This window comes from Fistularia commersonii, chromosome 2, assembly GCF_037954325.1.
Source record: "Fistularia commersonii isolate RoL2024-O1a breed Wild chromosome 2, RoL_Fcom_v1.0, whole genome shotgun sequence".
Lineage (NCBI taxonomy): Eukaryota > Metazoa > Chordata > Actinopteri > Syngnathiformes > Fistulariidae > Fistularia > Fistularia commersonii.
Genome location: NC_141285.1, coordinates 16,988,285 through 17,014,918, shown reverse-complemented (window position 1 = coordinate 17,014,918; position 26,634 = coordinate 16,988,285). Strand labels below are relative to the sequence as shown.

Below are 26,634 nucleotides of genomic sequence, written 5' to 3'. Positions count from 1 at the left end.
AACAAAGCAGAGACATGGTTTGCCTGAAGCCAGTAAAATCGCATCGGATACTGTATCATTCCAAGCACAACGTATATTACGGTCTTTTAAATTCAAGATATATAAAACTGGTATTGATAATGTACACTCTTCGTTATTTAACATTTAAAAGGTTCATTTTGGATAAAAAATAAACTTGAATAACAAGTCCAAAATTGCAGTCTTTTTTTTTCTATAACACTATATTAACATGATGAAATATACTTGAAATGAATTACTGTACTTCCTGCGACACCCTGTAGTATAAGAATAAGGCTCGAGTAGAAATGCAAATACACCTGATGTTCAACGACCAGACACACTCACATAATCCAACTGAGGCTACATAGTCAACTTATATCTTTCTGTGTTTTGAAAGGGTCATGGCACTCTACAGGAAGACAAGAAAAGGAGATGAGCCAAGTATCTGGTTGTAAAGTTGTAAGGGGTGGAGCCCTTGTCCTCCTTTCTGTAGGGTGGTTGGTTGGTGCTTTGGAGGACAGAGCATGCTTGGGTGGCCTCGGGCGATAAACAGACGTTTATCCCAGCCGTCAGCTGCCTTCTTGATTTACAGGGCGCCACCGATAGCTCCTGGATTCATCTGGCCCTTGTCAAACACGTGCAGCGTTAGAGTGCGCTCACCCACCCTGGCAGGTCCACTGTGCTTTCTGAACAACCCAGACGGCAACTGTCCCTTCTTGAAATGCTAATCACATGACGGTACTGTCCTGCATGCAAGCCTTATCAGATCACCATGACCCAATGTAAACTAGATGAGGAGACAAAGCAATAACAGCTAAAAATGTTTACTTTTGCATGTGAGCTAAGCTGGCTTTGCCTTTACTATGTTTGCTGCATGGGCAAGCTTTCATTTTGATCTGCTTTGCAACTGCATGAAATTGCATTTTTAGGCCATGCACTTGTGTTGTGTTACTGTTAAATGCCAAAAAGGAAAGAAAAAATGAATATATTATGATTATTCTGGGTCCTTTTTAGTTTTCCTAAAAAGGCTGCTTGGCATTAAAAGAGGAAAGAAAAATATCAGTATCAATATATTTACAATATCAAATAAAAATATAAATCTAACATATATAGCATATCAAAACAGGAACTTATTCTTTACCAGTACTAAGAATTATTTACCAAAGATTTACCTAAAATGCAATCAGCTTTGAATCGAACGCCAGCCTCTTTTTGACTCCCACTGTTTCCTGGTGTTGTATCGCCATCTGCTGCTAGATGCAGCACAATACAAAAACAAATAGTTGATTGAACTACATGGTATTAGCAGACACAAAAATAAATTGCTTTAAAGTTATCAGGACATATTTTAATCTGGGGGATTTTACAGTAAAAATACAATCTATTGTCAATGTATTTCTAAATTATAATGACATAGTTTAAACATAAAATCCAACAGTGGATAAAGCATAGGTCACATCTTGTCTTTGCGTAAGACACAAGGCAACCAAAGATATGCTAAAGGAATAATTTAAGGGAAAGCATATGCCTTAGTAAAACCTTAATTATCATGTTACATTTGACTGTGAAGAGTCCGCAGTCTAAACACAGAGCTGGAGCAGAATGGAGAAGGACAGAGAAACACACTTACGTGATCTGACATATCCATTATACTTATATTTGGCTGAGGAGAATGCAAAAAAACAAGTGGCATGTCACACGGGGGGACAAAGGAGGTAATGAAACAGACACATTAGGATATCGAGACATCGACATGAGAATGGAATTCGAACAGTGATGAAATATTTAAGAAATCAAAAACTCAAATAAAGGTCACAAATGATGAACATAATGAAGGGAAAGAATTCAACTATTCCACAAAAATGGAAGACAAGTGACTGAAATGAGCTGTACATCATCAAAAAGACCTATTCACCAGAGAGAGTCTTAAACCAATAGTCTGATGAAACAATAGCTAAATAGCAATTTATTTTATTATTCTTCAAAAGAATAACAATATCTTTGGTAGATATAACAGTTAATGGCAGACATTAAACTTTTTTAAAGTATATTTATATATGATCAATAGCATGGGTTCTGAGGACAAAAAGTAAATAAATGGAAAAAAATTAACAGACAATGGGAAAATTTAGACAATTATATATAGTAATTCATTGCATGTACGTTACCAAAACAGAGACAGCAGATGCTGTCTTAACCAAACAGCTGCATTTAATGAGCAGAAATGCAAAGATACCTGATCTTTACATGCAGTCCTGGTCCTTGATGCAAAAGCAATATATTTGAATTCCTGTTTTTCTGAGCTTATATTGTTATTAATTAGTACAAGCAAAGTATTATATATATATAATATGTATTATTGTATGAAACTTTGATTTGTTAAGGAACCACACACTGTGAACACTCCAATAGATCCACTGGTACAGCGGGCACTTGAACTAAATTCAGATGCTAACACTCCCCACTCTTTCCCAGAGTCTCTTCCATCAGTAAAGGTCACAATGAGAGCCCAGGGCTGGCCTATGACACAGATCCTCAAACAGCAACCCACAGTGGCCTTGGCATCTGTCTCGAGCAATCTGCCCACACCGCAAAGGCGGCAGACTAACTGGCTAGCATCTGGGGCATAGTTAGGCGGCATAGGACAGAGGGTAGGGGCAGGGGGGACCAAGTCTGCCTGGTGGACAGGAGCTGTCAGGCCAAGTTTGGTGACGGACCAGCAGGGCTGGGAAAATGAAAATGCAAACATAATTTCTGTGTCAGGATAGATAACGTCCCCAGCAATGAGATACAATTGCACACACATGCACAGACACACAGAGAGAACTGTGACACACGCAGCATGTGCACACGCACACAAAGGCACACACAGCCTGGGAGGCTGCAAACTAGCCTTAGATCAGGCTCAAAGCATCTTCTGAGCCCTGTGTCGCTAACCCTTGTTCAGAGTCCAACTTTAAATGTCTCCAGCTTTTTCCACAGAATAAAGCAATCCAGTCCCAACAAAAGACTAAAAATCTTCAAATAACGAACATGCTACACACACTAAAGAGAACAACTTATATAAGTACATTTGGGCACTGAACTTCTCATTAGTAATTGACACCAATCTTGTTTCCTTTTACATCCAGCCTGCATGCCTCTCTAGCCACAATCTGTATTCAATCTGACTCAAGTTCATGCGTCATTACCCTGACGTCATTTCCCTAAAATGTCATTGTCAAATGCCATTATTTCCTTTTAAAAATAACTGATGCAATTTATATAATGCATTTAATAAATAATTAGATTTAATGTTCTGAAATAAATGCTGGGTAGCCCAAACTTTAACGTTACACGAGCAAAGGCTAAAAGCAATTAAAATGATGTTTTCGTAATACAAAATTCAGATAATGTGTCTAATAAAATCTAGAATTTTATAACATACAAAATGCTACCAATCATTATGAAGCATTTTTGAGACGGTTGAGACCTTTTGTCCCACAAATTGGCACATTTTAAAATATAGGAGGCATGAAGTACTGAATGGAATCTGTAAATAATTTTGTTATATGACAATAGTAATTGGATTTGAAAGTAAATTATTGCACTTGTACAACTTCTATTTGTTCCATTTACACAACTGAAATTGTTTAATAGACGTAGGTTGATGTCTTTTTATTTTTTAAAGTACAGCATTTTCTTATTATCAAATAAAAATCCATTCTGCGCATGACTCTTTTTGTTGATATAAAAGAAATACTGTTTTGTTTCTAATTTGTAATTGATTGCAGTGTATTTGATTGTTCAAATGCCTCTGTCTTATTTCAGGTGCTGATCAATATGTGATCTCCTACAACATAAACAGTATACTGATTTCCTTCATTTTAACAAAGTTGACAGGCTATATTTCATTAATATCTGAAAAACAAGTTGTAGTTCATCTTATTATGATCTGTTGTTCATTTGATCCAGCAGAATAACAAATGGTTATCACATTCAGAGAACTTAAATGTTCATGTTTGGAAAGATAGACGAAAGTTTAAAGTTCACAAAAGGATATAATGTATTTCTTTATTTCATTTATAAATTTGTTTGGGTGAGTGTTTTCGTCTTTTAACAAAAAAATCAGAGGCACCTTCAGAAAAGACACAGGAATACATTTTTTGAAAACACATTTGTTATTTACACTTCTCCAGTACCATAAATTATAATTAATTTGCGGCAATATCTTCAAGTTGGAATTATTTACGAGACCCTATAAATGGGAACATATTCAAAAATGATGACGCCACCACATTACTGGTTTCTTGTGTCACACTGCATATTTCTCTGCTCTGAATGCAACTTGCATCACACTACATGAGGAATTTAATAACGGTGTTCAATCAAGAAATAGAAAGTCATCCAGGTACTCGTGCTCTAGAAGAATACTTCAAATGTATAAAAGCATAAAATCATCAAGGATAGGAAGCCTTTTCTACTTCATCTGGCAGGGGGGAGGAGGGGAGATAGGAGAGAGGAAATCAAGCTATCCTCAACTGACAAAACGCAATGCACTCTTCACTGAATTTGCTTTGTTCAGACAAAGTTAAAAAGGAAAAGAAAGGGGAGGCTTTCCTGAAATCCTACAGAGGGTTTAGGCAGAAGTGAGATCAGTAACCATGTAATGGCCAGTAATTGGTACCAAGGGATATCAGCACAGGCCGAACTACAAGAGGCCAAACCAAACTCATCATGGCATGTTTGACACTAATCTAGGCTGAGTCGACAGACGGTGGGAGAATGTTGAGAAGGAAATCAGATCTGTATGTCTGAACCAAAGGCTTCAATAGCAAGGCCTACTGCTGCCATGTCTAATTGACAGACAATTTAGTATTTCTCATCCACTAAAGAGCAAAGAAGAAAGAAGAGAAATCACCCAAAGCCCATACGTTGTTCTGTTTTCTACCTTTGGCCAATAACTCTTACTTTCTGTTCACAAGAAAAAAAAATCTAACCTTTTTTTTTTTCTAATGGCCTTATTCATGCCAATAAATAGGTGCTGATCATTGAGCGTGATATTGTGGATGACTGTGTCCCATGAGGGGACTCTTTTGAGCATTTTGTAGTACTGTAAATGGTATGTAAGAATTAATATCACTCATTTAAATATAATGGTAAAGTTAATGACAACCGTGATTAGTTAACTACCACACAAAATGGCAAAGATCCTCAGCCAAGACATTTTAACACACTGTCACTAGATTTAAATTCAAAATACTTACAAAGTAAAAATTTGTATGATTTTAAACAGAATTTTATGATTCAATAAATCAGGCAATCAGGTGCTGTCATTCCACATGTATGAGTAACTGTTAATCAGTTTGGTAAGCAACTATCTAAAATAAAAATCAAAAACACTAATAATAAGAACAAAATGGTCATATTTAGGGGAAAACCCCTTTGAGAGGCATTGCTATGAATTAATTTCACCATTAAAATTATGCCTTTAAATTCATTCATGGTCAGAATTTATATTGTAATAATTATTCATATTTACTTATAATTAAAATAAAGTATGAATATCTATAAAGTATGAATATCTCATCTAACCTTTTATGTTTAATGGCAGCAAAAAATAAATAAAAATACACAAAGGAAAAGTTGTTTTAAATGAAAATAATGAGCAAAACAATTTAAACTCATTGGCCTTGAAAGCAAATACATAAAGCAAAACCGATCAACAGACATTGCAGTTCAGTATGAAACTTTTGGAATGAAATCACATGTTCCAGTCATTTTTCCAGAACGGACATCTTACCTTAGACAGTTAAAACCACATAAAATTCCAATGCTGCAATAGCAATATTATCACAACTGCATGGCTGATGCAGCATGCGGTAGCCACATGTCGAACACCTACAGTACTGCACATTACAGCAGCATGACAGAGCGACACCATTACCAACCCACCACACACATTAAATGAAAGTAATAGTAACGATTAATGAATAATTAATCCAACTACAAATTAAAGATAGATAGATAGATAGATAGATAGATAGATAGATAGATAGATAGATAGATAGATAGATAGATAGATAGATAGATAGATAGATAGATAGATAGATAGATAGAAAATATTCATAAACAAAAATTATGAGATCACAGCTACAAAAACCATGGAGAAACAGATCACGCCACATAGACAACATTACAGATTTTATGTTCAAGTATAGTACCTTCGCTTGGTACGATACACAAGTAGCACACAGCACAGACACGTAACAGCATGTATTGGGCGGTGTAACTTACAGGCACGTAAAGTGGTTGCGCAATCATGAACAGAGACAGAGGAAAGTGGGTAGGCCCTCTGAAGGGTGTCCATGTTACTATGTACACTGCCTGACATGCAAGAGCAGTCTTGCTCTGAACGGCCGCAATCAAAACAACATGCCAGTTTCATTCGTTTGTAGACGGACATCTTGGCTACAGTCAAGTTTCGGGATGAGAGGAGAGGAAAAGCAGCAGGTTAATGGCAAAAGGAGAAATATTCATCCAGGGGAAGTTGGAAGGTACCTTCATCATAAAGTGCAAGCCTTAGCTAACTGCTCTCACAGACTTGAGCCACAATTTAAATCAACATAAGGGCTAAGAATTTTTTTGACTTGTATAAGTCATTCACTTCATTCATTTTCAGTGTTGGCTGACAGAGTGTAACCAAAAGGTTGACACTTTATCATGACTCAATATTGATAATACTTGTCACATTTTGTTACTCATAAATAGTACATTTTGAGGAGGTCAAGCTGTGTGCTAAGGCCATAACAGATCAAAAGGCAAAACTATAACAGTGGAAAAGAGGGGTGAGGAAAAGGGGGAGAGGAAGGGAAGCATTCAGGGCAGAAAGGCATGAGCAATGTATTCAGCAGCAAACATCATACAATGTTTCATACATTTCAACATCCTCTATCTGTTTGGCTAAATGAGTGCATCACGTACCTGTATCCCATCATGCAGCTGCAGCGACTCTGTCCAAGGCATTACACTATTCTACGGGCTACTTTGGCCAACGCATGCTACATTCAAAGGTAAAGTTTCACTGCTCCACTCTCAAAAGGCAAGCATCACTCTGATGTATGTGAGTGCTCTGAAACACCGTGAAAATAATGCCCTTTGCAACCAAGGTTTATTAACTTAATTTCATATCCAGGCAGCTAACTTTGCTTGCTTAAAAGACCGCTGATCCATTAACTTCTAACTTGTAATTTTACTTACTTGATTAAAAACTTTATATTATCTATTATCCCATCATTTAGCAATACTGTCTGTTTTGGTCACCTTTATTTTGCTATAATGTTCAAATTAAATGGTTTTTTTTTCACAAAATCACAAAGTGAGGTTTATATCTTAAACTTAAGAGGTCAATCAGAAAAGACAGAAAAATCACTATTGAAATAGAATTCAGCTCATTGGTTTAACAACTTTGTTTTTGGATTTGGACTGGACATGTTTTTCTATTTTATGTACTGCCTAATGTCCCATCTAATTAACAATAATTATAATCATTATTATTATTGTCATCATGATTATCACCACCACTATTGTCATCATCACAACTATCATTATTATTATCATTAGTGGTAGTAGTAGTATTAGTAGTAGTATTAACATTAACATTATGTGGTTTTCAATTATCATTCTTATTAAAAACAGAAGGCCTGGTTTCCTTAAAGCGGAGTGTTGCAAAATCTAACACCTTGAATTGACTAATGTTTCTATAGCTAAAACTATTCAGAATCTATTTTCTGTTTACAGTGGTGTGTGGAAGAGTATTTGGTTAGGTGTGTGTAAAACCCTGAACCCTGAGGAAAGTGGGAGTGAACATCCCAAGTGTAGCATCTCTAGATTGCTGTGACTCTGGGCAGAAACAGTCCCTGGTCCCCAGTCTCCCATTGCCAAGGTGTAAACAGACAGCAGACTAATACCGTCTGGCACATTCATAGAGACGCTTTAGGCATCTTTGAGTCTGAGTCACATTGGAAAATAAGATTCTGAATGAAGTAATATGTTTCAGCCTCTGGCCCAGGAAAGAATGGGACACCAAGATCATAACAGAATGAAGGAAACAGGGACTGCTGTGTACTGGCATGCATGCGTGCCTTATGAGCATGTAATAAGCATGCAGAATATGTATTTTTGGTCTAAGCAACAGGGGTACAAATATAACTGTTCACAGTAATGAAACAGTTTAGAGGGCAAACAAAAGCTGCAAGGTCATGCTTGAATCATTTCACTTCAGAGTTTGTTTTTATCTGCCAGGAATTTGATCACATTACATGTGCTTTACAGTGGGGATAGGAGACACGTGGAAAGCGAGTAATGGAGAACACAAGACACACACACACACTGGCAATGTTATTGACCTCTGACCTCACAAATACCAAGATTTGCCCTTTATATACCATAAAGTGTTCATTTCAGGGCATTCCTGCAGCGAGATTCAACATGATGGCTGCCCTGATAATCTGTTTGCATGGGTTCAATCATCCCATCATTTCCTTGATTCCACAATTGCACATAAACTCAAACAGAAGCTATCAGGGCACTTCGTTGAATAAGAGGGATGTCCCAAAGAAAACACCATTAGTGTATCCTTAACGTTTCCTCTTTCAGCAAGATTGCAAGGATCAATAATTATGTTGGCTCAAGAGTTTAGACACACTGACACACTGCACGTTGGCCATTCAAGGTGGCAGCAAACACTAGTGCACAGGGAAAACATTATCTTTTCTTGAAAAAAGGAGGAAAAACACATTTCCCACAAAACCCCAAACTATTTATATTATAAAACATGAAATTGATAAATAGGTAATACTGTTTCTCTAATTTGTATTATATCTATTGTCTCCATGAACACTAACATTCATAATTGGTCCTTGCTGTTTTGCTGAATAGGTTAACAGATTTTTGTTTCTTCTACAGACGACAATTTTTAACTGTTTTGGTATGGGACATGACTCTGACACGTCATCACCATCTAGTGGTACTCTCCTGCTGTGACAATTGTGACCCAAATACAGTAAAAAGAAAAAGAAAATAGAAATAAAAGAAAGAAACCCAATAAAGGTCCAGAATTTCATGCTCCAGATTGGCTTAGTGACATGTCAATTCAAAAGGAACTAATGATCTCTGGAACTTCAGTCTGAGCTGGACTAGGAGTTTTAAAAGGGGCTGAGATCACTATGTGGTTAGGATTTATAAAAGCTTGCCACAAAGACATTTTCTGCTCTCTGAAAGGACAGTCACACACAAAACCTCCTTTGACAGAAAGCAGATCAATTTAAACCTCAGTGGTTCTTGTTAATTTTCTTCCCCCTGCTTGTTAGCTCTTTAAAATCTATGATTACATTGTGGCATGTCAGATTTGCATTGCAGTTCTTGGGTACCGTCTGGGAGCATGGCACCATAAGGGGGGTTAATTGTGGGCAATGACATCAGATTTGCAGCAGATTTGCTTCCAACTATGAGTTTGGTTCAATAATCAAACAGGGGAGGGAAACTTCAGAGCTCATCGGCCCAATCCAATTAAATAACACATAATTCTATTGCCATTTTCAACTAGTCAGAGCATCGGCCAGTTGATGACATGGCTTGATGCTGCTTAATTTCTGCTGTTTTGGTTTTGGTCTGGTTTGAGTACAGTGTAGAAATGAGAGGTGAGGAGAGTGATGCAGAAGCTACATTAGAACATGCAACATAGATACAGTATACTATTTGTTGAGAAGGAAAAACACTTGCACTGCACTTTGGGTAATAGAACACCCATGTTCTTTTACTCACAATATATCACTACCAGTGAGTGGTTAAAATTAAGTGGTGTTTTCCAATGGCAGCAAGGAAGGAAATACATCAAAAGTGTGTCACTGGTCATAAAAAAATCATGGGAAAACAACAGAAGACAACAAAACATGATAGAACAAAACATCTGGTCAGATAGATTTCTAAAGCTGTAATGTAACATGTACGTAAAGGGGCTTTTAGACATAAATATGCTATATCCATTGTTTGGTCTAAGATAAAAAAAATACTTTAGGTTGTCTGCGACTGGCCGTCTGTTTCCTTCTCTAAAAAAGATAAATATACCTGAACTACTTATCCTATTGTTAAAATGCTCTGATGCGAGTTATGTATAAAGGTGAAAAGAAAAAAAATATATAAGTAACCACACCCTTTCCAAATTACAAGGGAAAAAAATAAAAGAGCTGGCACATACATTTCACATTGTTTAGAAATCAATAATCTTTCACGTTTTTACCCCAAGTATAAGCTGAATTTTGTACATAAAGATTTAGTGAACACACATGAACACAACTTCAAATTAAAGTATTAAGTACACTCACATTATATAATGTGTTTTTTTTAACTAGCACTGCACTTAAATTTATCATAATAGCGTTATAACTTGTTTATACCCCAAAATAGTTCAAACATACTTGGGCATTCTCAGTGTAAGAAGAGTGAGGCAATGGTTAAACCAATGCAAAAGACACTGAAAAATGACAACAATTTGTATTTGTATTTAGGGAAAGAGAAGAGATACTGACCAACAGTCACACCACACTGGATGATATGAAAGCTCAAATGGAAACCATATTAAATACAACATTTATTGCATATTACCACAGTAAAGGAGTAAAAGGACACAATGAGAAGTGCGCAAACACTAGGTATCATATAGCAGACAGAAGACCTTAAGGGAAACTTGGAAATGAGAGAAGACGGCATGAGGGGACAGGAGAGAAAAAAATGATTCAGTTATACTCACGTCGTTTGCAGCCACATTTCTTTATCCGTTTAGGGTCGGTGATGTCATCATGACAAGCTTTGCAGTAGAAAAAAGCTCTAGAATAGATACAGAAACAATATTTAACCCTGTCAGATATTAATCTTTCAGTAGTTTTTAATAACAGTTCTTCATTAATAGACGGGTTTACCGTTTCACTTCTTTGGCATCACTGGCAATAAAGAATCCCAGTGTTCCCTCCTGCATCTTGACATGGTTGCCTGGGTTGATGAGGATACTAGATAATCAAAGAAGACACACAAAGCATTTTAACTTGTGTCCAATATGATACACACGCACACAACTGGCTAATCAAGAGGAATGGTACACACACACTTTAAGAAAGATTTAACCAGACCTGGACTACCTGGACTCGATGTCTTGAACGTTTTGTGTTGACTATGAGTGCTTGACAATGTGCTGACATCACTCAAATGGATGGACAGAATGTATGACAGTATGATTAGATTTTAATTATTTTTAGTACAGAATAAAATCTGAACATTCCTGGTAGGAAGTGAACAGAAAGGTGTAAAGGGACAGGGGCAGGAAGAATTAAAATTATGAAAATGAAGCATATTTATTTTCAGCACAAAAATATAGTCACCATCCAGTCTGAATAAACGTTATGATGGTCACCGTGACATGGCTGTAGTACAGAGTATGTACAGTTAGTGTTGTAATCAGGTTAGGGACTGACAGTGGGATGCAAGGGAATGAACAGCTCTTTCTCATGTGAAACTAAATGATTCCATCACTTTCTTTTAAAACCGTTTCTCTTGAAAATAGTAAAAGTGTTGGAATCCAGTCCTCTACCAATATCAAAATGTGTCCAATGTATTTACTGAAGGAAATTACTGAAATACATGTCCATCGTGAACTATATGCAGTTTTAAGTGCATATAATGTAAGCATACTCAACTGTTTTAAATCACCTAATGCAATTACGTATAAAAATTAGGATTGGACAAAAGTCATCCACTTTAACTTACTTTGTATGATAAGAGACCTTAAGTACTTAAAATGACCGGCTGTATCATTCCCCATTAATTAGACTGACACAAAAATATACACCACAGACATTCTGTGTATAACAACTCTTACCCACGCATTCTCTCTCTCTCTCACTCTCTCTCTCTCTCTCTCTCACACACACACACACACACACACACACACACACACACACACACACACACACCCTGGTCATTAATGGTCACCTGTGGGTAACAATCATCAATGATGTGAGTGTGACTTTAGAAAGAATTGAAAAAATAATAATAATAATAACAACACAGAATCCACGAACCTTTAAGGGTCACACTCATCCACAAGCCCAGATGAAAGATTATGTATTTCAAATTGCTTTATTTTTGATATATGATGTTACTAATAGTTGCCATAATCCAATTACGTGGAATTAAATACATTTTCCTGATGCGATATTTTTGTTTCATATAGGTACTTCCAACAGTTTGTTTGAAAGATAATGTTGCTGATAAAAACTGGAGATGGATGTTTAAAAAAATGCATCTAGAATATGTTTGTTCCTCTCTGGGCTTTGGAAAAGGTCAAGTTATTGTAAATAACCAAAAATATTGTTAAGGGAGCAATTGAATCCATATACCTATCTCCTTATGATCGAATTGCACTATTCATGCAGAACAGAATTTCTCTCCACATTGCAAGAAGTAAATTAGCATTTAATATTCACTAAGATTAAATAGCCCCCAAAGTAGTAAACAGGCGTTAAGCCTGGCATGCTATTTAGTGAAAAATAAATGAAAAAAACAGATTAAATTCAAGACAGTTTCACAAACATTGCTGCCCAAATCTGAGATTTTATGTGTCTATTTGAGTAATTTCTCCTCAGTCAGATGAAAATTCATAAATAGAAGTTAGAAAGGCATAAAAACCTCATATTGTGAGCAACAAGGCAAGCGTTAAACACCTTCAGTGACCGTGTCAGAGCATGCAGTTGCCAAACGGCATGAAAAAGATCAACAGAAAGGAATAGCCACTCCAGTACAGGTAAAGGGACAGGTACGTAGATGCAGACTGTTGCAGTAACTTCTGTGCAGTTGGATTGTTTCTCAAACACCAAACTGACAGGAAGTGACCTCACTTAAGGACATCTACTCGAGAGACGCACATCATGAGAATGCATCGTGACTGTGATGTACATACACACATGTTCATACACGTGAAGAATCCCTCTCACACACAAACACACATACATGCGCAGATGATAACACATTGAGCACTGAAAACATGAGCGGGTGGTGAAATGCAAAAGTGAAACATGTGCACATTTGAACCCTGTGTTCTGAGATTATTACATTACTCTTTGGATAAACGTGACGCTATTCGCGTTCCACAATATTCATGCTTTTCCGTAATGTTTAAATGAAAAAGAAAAAAAATGTGAAGTGCTGTTGTTGGAATAAAACCATGACCAAAAGGACATGCTATTAACAACCATCACCTACAGCAATGGCAGCTAAGTCAATTTATTTAAGGTTCAATTTTAAAAATGTAAAACAACAGTTTATCAATTATATCAACTTCCCATCGGAGGTCATTATATTTTGTGTATGCACTGGAACCATTAGGTACAGCTCTGGCAAAGATTTAAAAACACCACCAAAAGTGATATTGTTTGGCAAAACTAACACACAGTCAAATAACAACTGAGGAACACTGAAAAGGGAACAGAAAGTGAGAGAAATAAACTACGTAAAGGACTGGTAAAGGACAAAACTGAAAAAGATCAATAAGAGGTAGATATGGAGAGGGCGAGAGTTTGGCCTTGGTACACCGACAACAGCAAAGACAAAGAAACAGCACTCCTACAAACATGTCCAATTTATCTATGCTCTCACTGCCTGCAAAGAAGTTAGTGCATAAAGCACAAGGGACACCATAAAAAAAAAGAGTTAGAAAAAGAGGTCCATGAGATTGTATTTGGAAAAATATCCTTGGGGGAAACTCCCAAAGTTGGAAGCTTTAAAGTGGTGGAGATTGGGTGGAACTTTGGAAGTAAGATAAGGTAGAGGGCATACCGCTTTCGGCTTCTGCAAACAACAAGAAAGAACCTTAAATCAAACAATCATCATGAACACAAAACGAAAGGAGAATACAACCGACTGTTCCCAAGCCTGTATGCCTATAAGAGTTAGAATCATATAAGGCCGAGCTGTCTGACATATAACTCAGTTTGCACATAAAAGTCACTTCAGTCAGTCTTGTGTGATGTTTTGGAATTTGCACCTGGAAAGAAATGTTAACCACGCAAGAGTACTTTCTGAGAGGCAATACCTATTAGGCCAATAAATACAGTATGGATATTGTAAATTCTTTGTTCAAAAATAATAAATAAGTGTTAAATGTGTTTTTTTATTTTCTGTTTGAAAACAACAAACAAACAACATAGAAACAGAAGCATTCCAGTCGTAGGTTCAATATTTTAAATGAAATGGCCATTTCTGTCTTCAAACAAGAAGTGTATATTTTACTATGATTTTGAAACACTTTTTTTACCTTCAGAATGTATCACACGTATTTGTCAGTAAACAAAACAGGTTAATGGAATTTTGTCATTGAAATAATAACCAAATACGAGTTGTTTGTTATTGGTTATTACAGCTGAGACATCAATAGTGTAATGTGAACATACAGCACAGGCCAAACAAGGATGGAGTATAGCACATTGAATGGTGTGAAGTATCACTGAACTGAAAATACAGGGTAATAGCTGAAACGGATTTTTCAGCCTACCAGCTGATAATTGTCTGACTGTAAGTTTTTCTATTTCCGTTCTACTGACAAAAACATTGTCAAGTACTGTGAAGCCAGCCTCCATTAAGGACATGTAGCGTCTTTGGGCTAGAGCATTTGTTTGACAAATGGGCTCACAGAATAGCTTACTTCAATTTTGTGGAAACTCAGGAGAACAATTAGTGTTTGGTGCGGATCAATTAATTTCATGAATACAGTTAGTAAGATTCTATTTGGTACCTTTGTCAGAATACCTTCTTGAAATGGGCTTTTCTAGGAGCTCTCTAATTGACTAGTTGTGAAGTTGAACTATTGTTTTCAGCAATAAAGTTCATATCTTACTCACGAAACAAATTAAAAGCATTTGAAAGCATGTGATTTTAAATGGGACTATAAATAGACTTGTTGGTATTAATTAACCAAACTAAATTGATCAAATGTATTTATGAATGACCTATGATAAGACCTGCAAAACAGAAGGCTTAAAATACAGTTCACATGTATCTAAGAAATGTGTGCTGTTGCCATTCAAAAGATCCAATATACAAACCTGCTCTCTCTCTGTTCAGACTTGTATTCGATGGCAATAAGCAACAGCTTCAGCTTCACGTAACACAGCCTATAAAATATGTAAAGTGTCATTAAGGAAGTGTTTTTGAAGTTCACTTTCGTAAAATTACTTTCTTGTTTGTTTTTCTTCACTTTACAACGACTTACCTACCGCTGTCAAATAGCTTGTTGAGAAGGGAAATGAGTGGTACTTACTCACAGACAGTTGGAAAGGAGAGGCCCACAAAGGCACTGGACAAATATTCTGTGTACATCTCATTAGCCACTCCTTCAAGGTAATATTTCTGCCATGTGTCCTCTTCAATCTGACAAAAAAGTACCAAAAAAATATCACTTGTGAAGATAAAAAGGAAGAAAAACTGTTTTCCTTCCCGTTGTGGGCCAATGTGGTCTGCAGATGTTCTTCTAGACAGCATCAGCCTGGTCATTATAAGTTGATCCATCATCTTAATGACATAAGAACAGTTCTTTGATAGAGGCAAGCACCTCTTCAGTATTGAGCCACAGAAAGGCACAATAGATTCCATATGAAATCTCACAGTAAAATATGATGTGCCAGGATATCTGAAAACACTAATGGAGGTCTGTCTCTGGACCAAGATGTCAAGATTTCCTGAGGAATGTATTGCATTAGATACTGAAAATCCATTCCATTTGTCAGCAGAGACCCTACTGTATCCACATATGTCAACCTCACATCCAATCCAGTCATAAATCATTCCATACATCCAAAATGCAACATGAGTATTCATTTATCTACACGACTTCAGCATTCAGAAAGAGTGATTGAAACAAGGCAAGTAAATCTTGTCCTCTGCATTACCTCAATGAAGGACCTCATGGAGAAGAGGTTGGCCAGCATGGTGGACAGGCCTTGGGCCAGACAGCTCTGGGCAATGAAGCCTGCCTTCAGCTCTGCCAGGCAGATAGCGTCATCTCCCTCCTTCCAGTTCCAGCTTGGAATGTTCAGCAGATGGGCCTGTGTCCCGCACCACGATACAGACAGGAGTCAAAAGATAGAAAACACTACAGAAAAGATCAATATTTCTAAAAGGATTAAGATGTTGTGAGTTGCATTTATTTCGTTCATGCTCAAGTGTTTGTGTTCTATGTGTCTGGTTTAATGTAAAGTAAAGCTGATATTATAGATGAATAGATGACTAACTATAAATAAAAAGTACCCTTTATAGTATAGGTGTCAAACTCTGGCCAGCCGGCCAAATTTGACCCGCACTGTAATTATATTCGGCCTGCAAAGCCATACCAAATGACTATTAAAGCTAGCCTCCCGGTATAATCTACAGTGCATGTATCGCTATTTCTACAAATCCCAGAATTTTCTGCTGGTATTTTGGCATGAAAATCACAACAGGACCCATAAACGCCCATGTACAGTAGTCATAGCAACCATATGCTAATACTGGCACCCTGGCACTTAGGCAGAAAGCAGGATTTTGCCTGTGTGCAATATTAAGTTATATATTGTATAGTATTAAGCTATGCTTGTTCCATATTTAGTTTTTAAGCAGAACTTGTTTTGGTCCTTATGAAAAGGTTCATTGTTATATCTGGAGGAATATCTTTTTTAATAAATATCAATGTTGGCCCGCGACTTTGTCCCAGTTTTGAATTTTGGCCCACTGTGTATTTGAGTTTGACACCCCTGCTTTATACCAATGTCTTAAAATTCCTAGCTGGTCAAGACAGGATCAAAGTCAGCTTTATTGTCAATTTCTCTGCATGTGCTGGACATACAGACGATGAAGAGTAGTAACAGTAATATCACACAGCAACCAAACATTTAATTTAATTTTTTTAATTAATCCATGACTATAATTTTAATTATGTCAATTTTCGTTTTTATTTGGAATTTTCTTCACAATTATTTTCTTCCTTGAGAGCTAAATTCCATTTTGAACTGCTTGTATAGCTTATTAAATCTACTGATGCGTCTTTGGGTTGTTGAGGGAAAACTTATTCTGTCTAATTAAATCCAGGATAATGGGGATATATGGTTGGCATTGGAGTGACAAAGACTGAGAAAAGCAATCTATTCAACAGCCATAGATTTTAGCTTAATTAACAATTCTAAAGACCTATTGAGAACTTCCTAATGTCCTTGTAAATGGATGTTTTGTTTGTCTACTTAGAAAAGGACTTGAAAAATTGAAGACTTGGCAAAAATGAAACAACTGCAAAGAGCAGAGGTGTAAAATTGAAAAGTATTGACTAGGCTGTTGTTGACCAACTAAAAGCATTTTACCTTATTGTGATATTGTAGCATCTGTGTAATAATTCTGATCTTCGGATGATAATTTTTGATCGAGATGACTCTGGAAAAAAAAAGAAAAAATAAAGCAGTAAAAGAAATTGATTAAATGATATATTTTTTGAAATTAGGCTTCAACTGACTTTAAAGTTTAGTCGACAATGGAGTACCTCATGATGTTGGAGGCATCCTCAGCATCAGGATCTGCACAATATTTATTGGCCAGGATTAAGCAGGCGTCTGCTGACTCAATCTATGTGTGTAAAACGGCAAAACAGTGATATAATTCATAGCATGATATCTGTCAAACCCAAAATCTTTCAACAATTAATAAATGTGACTTCGTTGTAAATAAATCAAAGAAAATGCTCTGTCTTTTACTTTAAAGTTAATTTCATTTATACTGTACATGAACAGTACGGATGCCTACTGGTATTTTAATCTCATTCAATGATCTGTTGAGCATAGAATCAATCAATTAAATGACCCAATATCAGTTGTTGTCAACTATTAGAGTTTTTAAAACATGGTCAGTGCAAGCTATATTGGACAAGATAGTGCATATGATCTATAAAAATCACTCCTCTCCATACCATCACTTCCGAACGTAAAGTACGTCACAACCCAACATAAAGCAGATCTTCGTGGATGAACAATCACCGATTTGATGTAAGTAATTTTCAATATGCTCTCCACATGTCTGCATGATTTAACTTAAGGCTCTAAATTGTCCAGATTGAATGTGAATAAGAGTGAATATGTGGCCCTGTGATTGACTGGCGAACGGTCCAGGGCGAACTCTTTCTCTCCCCTAATGACAGTTAGGATAGACGACAGGTTGGAGAGATGGCTGCAAATGGCGAGTAACAAGCCATCCCTCACTCCAAAGTCCTCACTTCAAGCGCATTAACCTCCATCCTTCTGTTAACTTTTTCACTTTATGTCATCGGATTGTTATTTCATTTCCAGTTAGTGTGATACATCCCAGCTTCCCTTAATATGCGTGCAACTGATGAAAGCCATTTAATGGACTGAGAACATATGAAGACATACATTTATGCTATTTAGCTTCACTAAGAATCTTGACACTGACTCTACCTTCACACGGGCCAGATCATGAGGGTTGAGAACAGATCCCTGGTAGAACTCTACTTGGGTAAAATGACGTTTAAACAAGGCTTCCAGCTCAAGATTAGGGGAAATACTGGCACACAGAGAGAATAGAAGAATTATGAATACATGGAGAACAGAATGATTGAATATAGATTCAAGCAATGCTTGTAGCTGGTATACATGGTGAGGAAGAAAAAGTAAACTTACTTATGGAGAAAAACAATTTCTACATTGACATCATCCCTGTCCTTGTGTAGGAAGTCTTTAAGGAAGTTGGAGACACTTTCAAGGGTAATATGACCACAGACCACAATATGCCTGGAAGGGGGGAAGAAATCATCTTGAGTGGGCAACATAAATCATTGCAGACATTGGCATGTCTCCCAAAGATAATCAGTTCAACCAAAGCATACCAACATGTAACTCAATGATAGAATTTTAAAAAATGTCAAGAAGTGTCTTTTCAAAGCAAACACGTAACTGAATTATATCTTTTTTGCCATAAGAGTGAATATTTTCCCCCATGTAATGAAAGTGGTTAAATTCTGCACGACAAGCGCAATCAAACACTCAACTCTGAACCACTTTAGAAAATCTAAGATATAATCACACAGCCCGCAGTGGTAGGATTGTCATCCGTTCTCAATATAAAAACCGTCCCTCCAGCCAAACCACCCCTTTGCAAGTTGAATGGATGTTGACAAAGACATGTACATCAATATGATCATGCTTTTATATAGAACATTACTAAAATGTTCAAAGTGATTTGGAGGCCCAAAGTTGACACAAATTCCAAACAGGACCTCAGTGTATTTGACGGTTCCTTGGCAAAATTCAGTAGTGCATTACAGCAGAGGGATCTGTCATACTTTGAACAACGCTGATTAGAGAAGTAAGTGGGAGGTTCAAATGATCTTAAGAGCTCTATCCTGTTTGGGTTGTGACTCTATTTTAAGACAGAGTAATCAAGTTCAAAGGTCAGTGGTACAGTTGTGTGGCATTGAGACTACTATCTGGCAGTAATGGTGGTCTCGCTCTCATTCTTGTTACATTTCCTCTGCTTTCTTGGCAATGAAACTCATGGACATTCTAGGTTTTAGGATTTAGCAATATTTGTTGCGTTGAATTTTTTTTTCCAGGGTGCATTTTAATCAATCTCATTGCTTCAATGCTATAGTGGCATTTCTATCTATTGCTTTAAAGAAGCAGATGTTGAGGAAAAGTTTAAAAAAAATTGAATACTTTAACGAAACGCAAAGCTATTGATAGTGTAAGTATTAGTACTGAGTGATGATGTGGCTTTGATTGCAATCAAACTAATCTCATGGATTTGAGCTCCTTTACATGCTTCAATTGCACCGCCTTAAAATAAGCTACCCTTCTGGAATTGGGATTTGAATGTGACCAACTTCTACTGCCAAAAAATCCAAACATCCTAAGGAGAATGCACCTATGATATTGACGAGGATTAGCATGGACACTAAGCTGACTCCTCAATTACCCATCAGAGCCTGTATGGCAGTCTGAATAATGACAATAGTTTTATCCACTACTTAGCAGGATATGCCAAGAGACAATTGAAATACTTGAATTTTGAGTCTCTGGGTACTGGACAGCTTTGCTTTGCCATGCATGTATTAGAACAGACCTTGTTGATTCTAGAAAGCAGTTATATTGCATGTAGGTAAATACATTTTTAAGTTATTTATCCACTTGCTTTTTTTATGGCTGTTTTTTAGTTCTTATGACCACAATAGATTTATTATGACATATCCCTTCAATTTATTATAACGCCCATACACTTGCAGAATGAGACATCTAAAATTATATGGAAAATTATTGTCAGGTTTAACAGCCAATAGAAATCTGCAATGTTATACAAATGCCAAAGACTGGAGTGTACTGTCCTTTAACCAGATGGACCCAAAAGAGCCAAACTGAACTAAAATTGCCAAAAAGGGATATTGGAAACATATGGAGAGAATGACAGTTCCTAGATGTTGCAGGACATAATGGTTTTCACAGATGTCGCCTCTGTCCTTTAAAAAAATCTAATGAGCAGCCATGATGGCAAGGTTGGCCAGAGTTGAGCAACAGGCCATGTGGTCCTACAAGCTGATGAGCTGAGATGACTGCGGGCAGCCAGCAGTCTTTGGCACTACATGTCCCTCATTTCAGGAAACGAAAAACATCAGTCATGTTTTCCGATTTTGAGTGACTCTCTCTTTGCCCTTCTCCAAGGGTAGAAGGAATATGTGGACAATATGTGGACTTTTGACTAACTTTTGGTTCGAGAGGCATCTGCTTTCAATGCTAAATCTCATACATCTAAGCACGCAATGCAGCATAAATTCAAAGGTGCAAATTAGTCTACATAGGGCCACACATAAGGTGCTGTCTTTTACTATGAATATATTATTTATGAAAATGTGAACTTTTTTCATCATATATTAAACAACAGTCTTGCTTTAGACAAAACAATTAATTGAGTTTAAGCTGGGAATGAACTAACAATGACTTATCAATGGACATTCCTCATCATTGAAATTGTCCGGCATCTAATGAAGGATTTTCTCTTGCAGTCTGCTCTCACAAGAGTCAGTTTCAATACTGAAATCTTCATTCTAAAGCTAACTTATAGTAATAAAGAAATGCAATGTGTACAAATAAGGAAAACATTTTATTCATTGAAAACGTATATCCCCTTGGTTAGCCCAACTTATAACTCAGCTAAAACAACATGAAATCTATAAGCTCAAGTGAAAACAAAAGAAGGCACATCACATGATAATGAAACCATTTACATCAGTGGAACAAAAAATAGTTTCAAGCAATCATACTAAATGCAAACGGGTAATAGAACATGCACATCATGCAGTCAGGGAACATCCCACAATGTCATCAGGGATGCACTGAAGATAAAATGGACAAATAGAGCTCAAACATCAGCAACAGACGTCACTCGGTAGGCACTGCTCTAATCCTTAGGTCAATGATGAAACGTTGGATGAGAATCACTGTCAAATTTGATATAACTTCATATCCATTCAAGCTTTCTATTTCTGTATGAGAATTGCGGGTAAATATGAATAATCAACAACTATGTATCTATATGCTGCCCTTTGTCTGAATCGTGCAATAATGCAAAATCTTGACGAAGTGAAATAGCTTGGCCTTACAAAAAACAGAAAATAAAGGTTTCAAAGGTATATGCCAGGGTTCATCCAGGGTTGAAGCCAGTTTCCGTGCCAACCGCTCTCTACAGAAGTTGGGGATAATGGAAAGCATAGAGCCGTAATGGAAACCACAGAGTCCCAAGTACAGCGGCGCCAACAAAACACAACAGTTGTCATTATTATATCAGCCTACACAGCCTGAGTGCTGTCACTGAACTCACGGGTGTATGCTACACTGCACAGACTACCATAAGCATGAAAGAAAAAAAGGATGTGAGTAAGTTTCTCTCACTTCCAAGTAACCCTCAAGGCCTGTTTCAAATGACAGCAACCGGCCAGAGAGATGAAATAAGGGTTACATTTTAAATAGTTCAAAATCTATCATGACCTCATTGTTTGTGAGCTCTGTAATCAGTCCGATATTTGTAATCTCCTAATCTTATTTCCATGATAGACTTCTTTTTGCTGACAGCTGCTCACTGATAATGTACCCCCATGGCAATCCTAAAGCCACATGACAAACAGGGTTAATGTATGTGTCAGGCTCTACGCATGTAAACACCAAACACATACATATCTAAATGATTGTGCAAAGAGCCTGGTGCCACTCTAAGCCTTTGTGTTTGGCCTGATTGTTACCATGTGTCTGTACTGTAATCTAACCAAAAAGAGGGGTGGAAGGGGCTATGAAAAGAGAAAATAAAGTGTGCGGGAGAAAGTATCCTTGGTTTTGACAAGAGCTTCTCTCAGCACCCATTTGTGAGCCGTAGCTGAGGGCACTAGCCAGGCATAACATTTTATCAATCTTTTTGCACTGGCAGGAGACGTTATTGAAAAGGCTTTTTTGAAAGTCTGTCTACAGCTCACTTCCAAGAATCTGCCCTACAAGGCAGGTTGACTGAAAACATGTCTAGTAAAAATTGAAACAGAAAGACTTAGAAAGAGAAGACAGCATAGTCATGGATGCTAAGAGTTACAGAAGGAGAGATAATGAGAGAGAAAAAAGGGAAACCCCCCTCTGTTCTGAACACATCACATTAGGATTAAATTAATCTGTGTGCTGAATATCTTTAAGATTTGAGCAACAAGGGTAGGAGAACAGTACCGCACAATGAGCACTGTGAAATTCTTGTAGATCACAAATAATTAAGCACAGTGTCACACGCATTTGACAATGCACTTGAACCTCTACGATGAGAGGCCCATAACACAGGAACAACAAAAGCCTCGATAGATAAAGTCCACAACACAAACACAAGAACCAGGCAAGCACTGAAAACCAAGCAAGCATAGCAAGCCAAAGGCAATTGAGAGCCTCCAATGGGAGCGAGGCAACCAGCATTCAGGGTGTGGGATCTGACTGAAGATCAGGGCCAGAGTCGTGTCAAGCATTGATGATGTGATGGACCGGCACAGTGGTGACAGACAAGAGGAAGATGGCTTTTTCTGAGAGTTTCCGATCAATGAAAATGCCATAAAACTGCAGGTCTCACAAATCATGCCAGACGTGATGCAGTTTGACAAAAAAATGCAATAAAAGCATGCAAACTCAAGCAAAATGAATAAAGATTTTTTTTTGTCTTGCAATGGTCATTGAGATTGATGATGCTTTAAAAGACCACCAATAAAAATGCACTTGCAGATGTTTAAAGTTTTCTGTTTTCTTGTAAAACAAAACCCTTTACGAGTGGATAGTAGGGGTTTCATGACTATTTTCTTTACAGGTGGATGGTTCTTAGTTCATGATTCATCCCTAAAGGGAAAATAATATTAATGTTGACTTGAGTATTATAAGAAATGGGACATAAGACACCTGACAGAACCTTTCATACGATCCCAACGGGTTAATATAATTTATTAGTGGAGTAGTCATGAAAGCTCTATTTTCCAAATGTATATCAGAATGTTTGAAGGATACAGAGAGTAAAGCACAGCACACGAATGACTTTAAGAAAAGCGCAAATTGAAGGACAGAGAGGCAGAGACAGAAAAATAACAAATAACAAAGAGCATGAAAAAGAAAGAGTGAAAGAGAGTAACAGGGTATGGACATGTGTGTCCTAATGGCCAAGGTCTCCAGTCACGCAGTGTGACATGACAGTATAATGTAATTCTACTTTTCTAAAGATCAAGTTAAATAACCCCCAGTAACTACCAATCTATCGGACCAATCTGCACTAGTGTCACACAACCACACCTTGTCTGGATTAAAACTTACTTTCTGCCTCGTGTTGAGTTATAACTCCCTCCGTATTTCTTCCGATTAAGGATGAGAGCAGCAATTTCTGGCACGTAGCGAGCAAACATGGCCTACATGCATGGAACAGAAAAAAGAAAAAGGCATGCAGAGAGGGTTCTACCGCACATAAAAAAAACAGCAGAACCATCTGGAATACTTACTTTCTCCCATTAACCGCACTATAGGAACCACCATATTTCTTGCGGTTTCCTATTAACTCTATGATTTCAGGGACGTAGCTGGCAAACATGGCCTAAGGAGAAGATAGAAGACAGAAGAAGAGACTAAAAAAGAGACTAACAGAGTAGGTGGTGGGGAAACCGGTTGATGAACCAGATTTCTGAAGCGTGAAAAATATTAGAGAGAAACTCTGTCAGTGTTGTCAGAAACAACAAAAATGTTTTGTTTTGGAAAAAATAGAAAAATAAAAAAACAACAACACGATTAATTTTGGAAAAAAAAATAGCCCCAGTTTGTTTAAAGGTTCAGAAATGTTTTTTTTTGTCGGTGGGCAATAATTTTGTCACAGCTGGTGTACCTCCCATGCTGTGGTTGCATCCAAGCCCTTCCTGAGGAGCAGAATTTAGAAATTCTATGGGGAAATAAAGACCTATGTGCCATGTTTTGTCCAACAAACACAGAAGATCTGGCAGGTTGATTTGAATAGGCCTACCTGATGGTCCACAGCTGCAAAATGCATTAAGACTCATTTGTTGGGCTAGGAAATGAGCTGGATGCATTTTGCAAAGTTTCACAGCCACTTATCCTTGTGTAGGGGTACTCACTGACACTTCTCATTTGAGCTTACATCTACAATAAGAAACTAAGAAGTGCTCTTTCCCTTGTAAAAACATACTTAAATCATGCTTGGAAATTTTAGTTACACATTTCCAGAAATAATGTGAAATGACGTGAGTATAATATTGTCCCTGGCTTTAAAACATCTCCAGCTTGGAGTCATTATTCACTGCTGCTGATAGAAAGCAGCTTAAGGTACTAGCCTAAAGCCTTCCAGAGCTCTCAGCGCTAAGAAAAACACATAACCTATCACCATGGTCACGACACAGGACACATTCACACAGCTGCATGTCATCAGCGCATAGTGATAGCTGTCCAAAAAAACAACAAAAAAATCTGTTTTGGATAGATGGCCTGTTTTTTTCCCTGTGAATGTGTGTTTGTATGTGTGTGTGTGTGTATGTGTGTGTGTGTGTGTGTGTGTGTGTGTGTGTGTGTGTGTGTGTTTAAAGAGAGGAAACATGAGGGTACCATGTGTCCAAAAGGTATGACCCAAACCATGACTTGTGTGTATGTACTAACTGTTCTAGTGGTAGCCCAACAGGACATAGATCAGAGAAATGCGAGTGGGAGGCTGCTGTTGCTATGGTAACAGTCAGGCTAGCCTAAGCCTCATCTCCCTGCCCCTGTGTTTGTTGGAATTGTGGGAAGAGACACAGGAGGTGGGGTGTCCTGAAACCGCAACTGTTTTTAAGAGAACATTAACAACATTATGAGATAATAGCTTTTACCCTACTTCAACAAATACAGAGAAGACACAAGGGAAGGGTACAAAGGAGGACATAATAAATACAAAGGACAAGATACAGAAGGCTAAAAGGGAGGAGGCAACCGCACAGAGGAAACAAGTATGGCTACAGGCAACATAGTTCTAACATAAAGGCTCTAAATTAAGATACCATAACGTTTAATTTAATGTTTACATCTTATCAACACATTGAAAATAATGCATTTATTTAGCTTGCATCTACAATACTACAATGTTTTATGCAGCCTTTTGAGAGGGTCAAGCAGGATTTAGGACAGGATAAAGAGAGGAAGGGAAAAATGAAAATCTGATTTTACCAAACCACCCAGGATGAAGAAGACCATAAACAGACGTCCCAAGGTGGTTTTTGCATAGACATCCCCGTAGCCCACTGTGGACATAGTCACCATCAGTAAGTAGACACATTCCCAATAGGAAAGTGACTGGGAGTTTTGGAAATTTTCCCAAGGATCCCCTGAGTTTTCCACCTAGAAGGAAAAGAGCAGGGAGGAAATTTTGAGAAATGAGCTGGACATGAGCACCAATTTGTGAGCAGTTCATCAGCATGAAGATTCTACTTAATCTAGTTTGATAAAAACCAACTTTAAGTGGAACTTCTATCACCATTTGAGCTGAAATAGTTTCCATGCTGAGTCAAGGCTGCTATCTAGTGGTGATAGAGTGATACTGCATTAGGTGGGTGAGCAAATCAACAGATATGTTTCAAGGGGGCTTTTATATTTGAGGTATTTGAATTCAGGGGAAAAAGTTAAAGTGTTGACATATGTCAGTATAGCATTTCTTCATGCATTTATTTCTTTACTAGAGCAGAAACGCTAACCACTGTGCCACCATGCCACCTCACAGATAAAATTATAATGTAAATGACATACTAATCTTGACCTCAGTTTAAGTCTATCGTGTCCCAGTCAGTCGGCATCTTAATGACTCTACATTTGATCTCTCCACTTACCAAATGTATAAATCCAGCAGCAGTTAGCCATGTGCTTATGAAGATAGAACACAGGTTCACCAGCTTGATGGAATTGCTGAGCAGGAAAAAACAGAACTCTCAAAGAAATCCAGACACACATTACAGGCAAAGATCAAATCACACCAGACGGTACAAAATGCTTGACC

General features: G+C 37.4%; 1 protein-coding gene across 20 annotated transcripts in view; it reads right to left on the bottom strand.

The window, feature by feature from the left end:
• Window positions 1–26,634, bottom strand: part of kcnma1a (potassium large conductance calcium-activated channel, subfamily M, alpha member 1a) — a 145,153-nt gene that overhangs the window by 23,757 nt on the left and 94,762 nt on the right. For 6 of the 20 annotated variants that reach the window (XM_086171012.1, XM_086171114.1, XM_086171060.1 and 3 more), the window contains exons 7-21: window positions 26,468–26,543; window positions 25,812–25,982; window positions 24,110–24,201; window positions 18,741–18,851; window positions 18,519–18,624; window positions 17,591–17,673; window positions 17,415–17,484; window positions 15,975–16,130; window positions 15,347–15,456; window positions 15,132–15,200; window positions 13,867–13,878; window positions 10,959–11,045; window positions 10,790–10,866; window positions 1,631–1,663; window positions 1,173–1,250 (exon numbers count right to left, since the gene is read on the bottom strand). In XM_086171012.1, the coding sequence (XP_086027138.1) occupies window positions 1,173–1,250; window positions 1,631–1,663; window positions 10,790–10,866; window positions 10,959–11,045; window positions 13,867–13,878; window positions 15,132–15,200; window positions 15,347–15,456; window positions 15,975–16,130; window positions 17,415–17,484; window positions 17,591–17,673; window positions 18,519–18,624; window positions 18,741–18,851; window positions 24,110–24,201; window positions 25,812–25,982; window positions 26,468–26,543 (1,331 nt within the window). Of the gene's footprint in view, window positions 1–1,172; window positions 1,254–1,630; window positions 1,664–6,276; window positions 6,451–9,804; window positions 9,814–10,789; window positions 10,867–10,958; window positions 11,046–13,866; window positions 13,879–15,131; window positions 15,201–15,346; window positions 15,457–15,974; window positions 16,131–17,414; window positions 17,485–17,590; window positions 17,674–18,518; window positions 18,625–18,740; window positions 18,852–24,109; window positions 24,202–25,811; window positions 25,983–26,467; window positions 26,544–26,634 lie in introns of all 20 variants that reach the window. The other 14 variants (XM_086171080.1, XM_086171090.1, XM_086171129.1 and 11 more) reach the window with 7 other exon arrangements.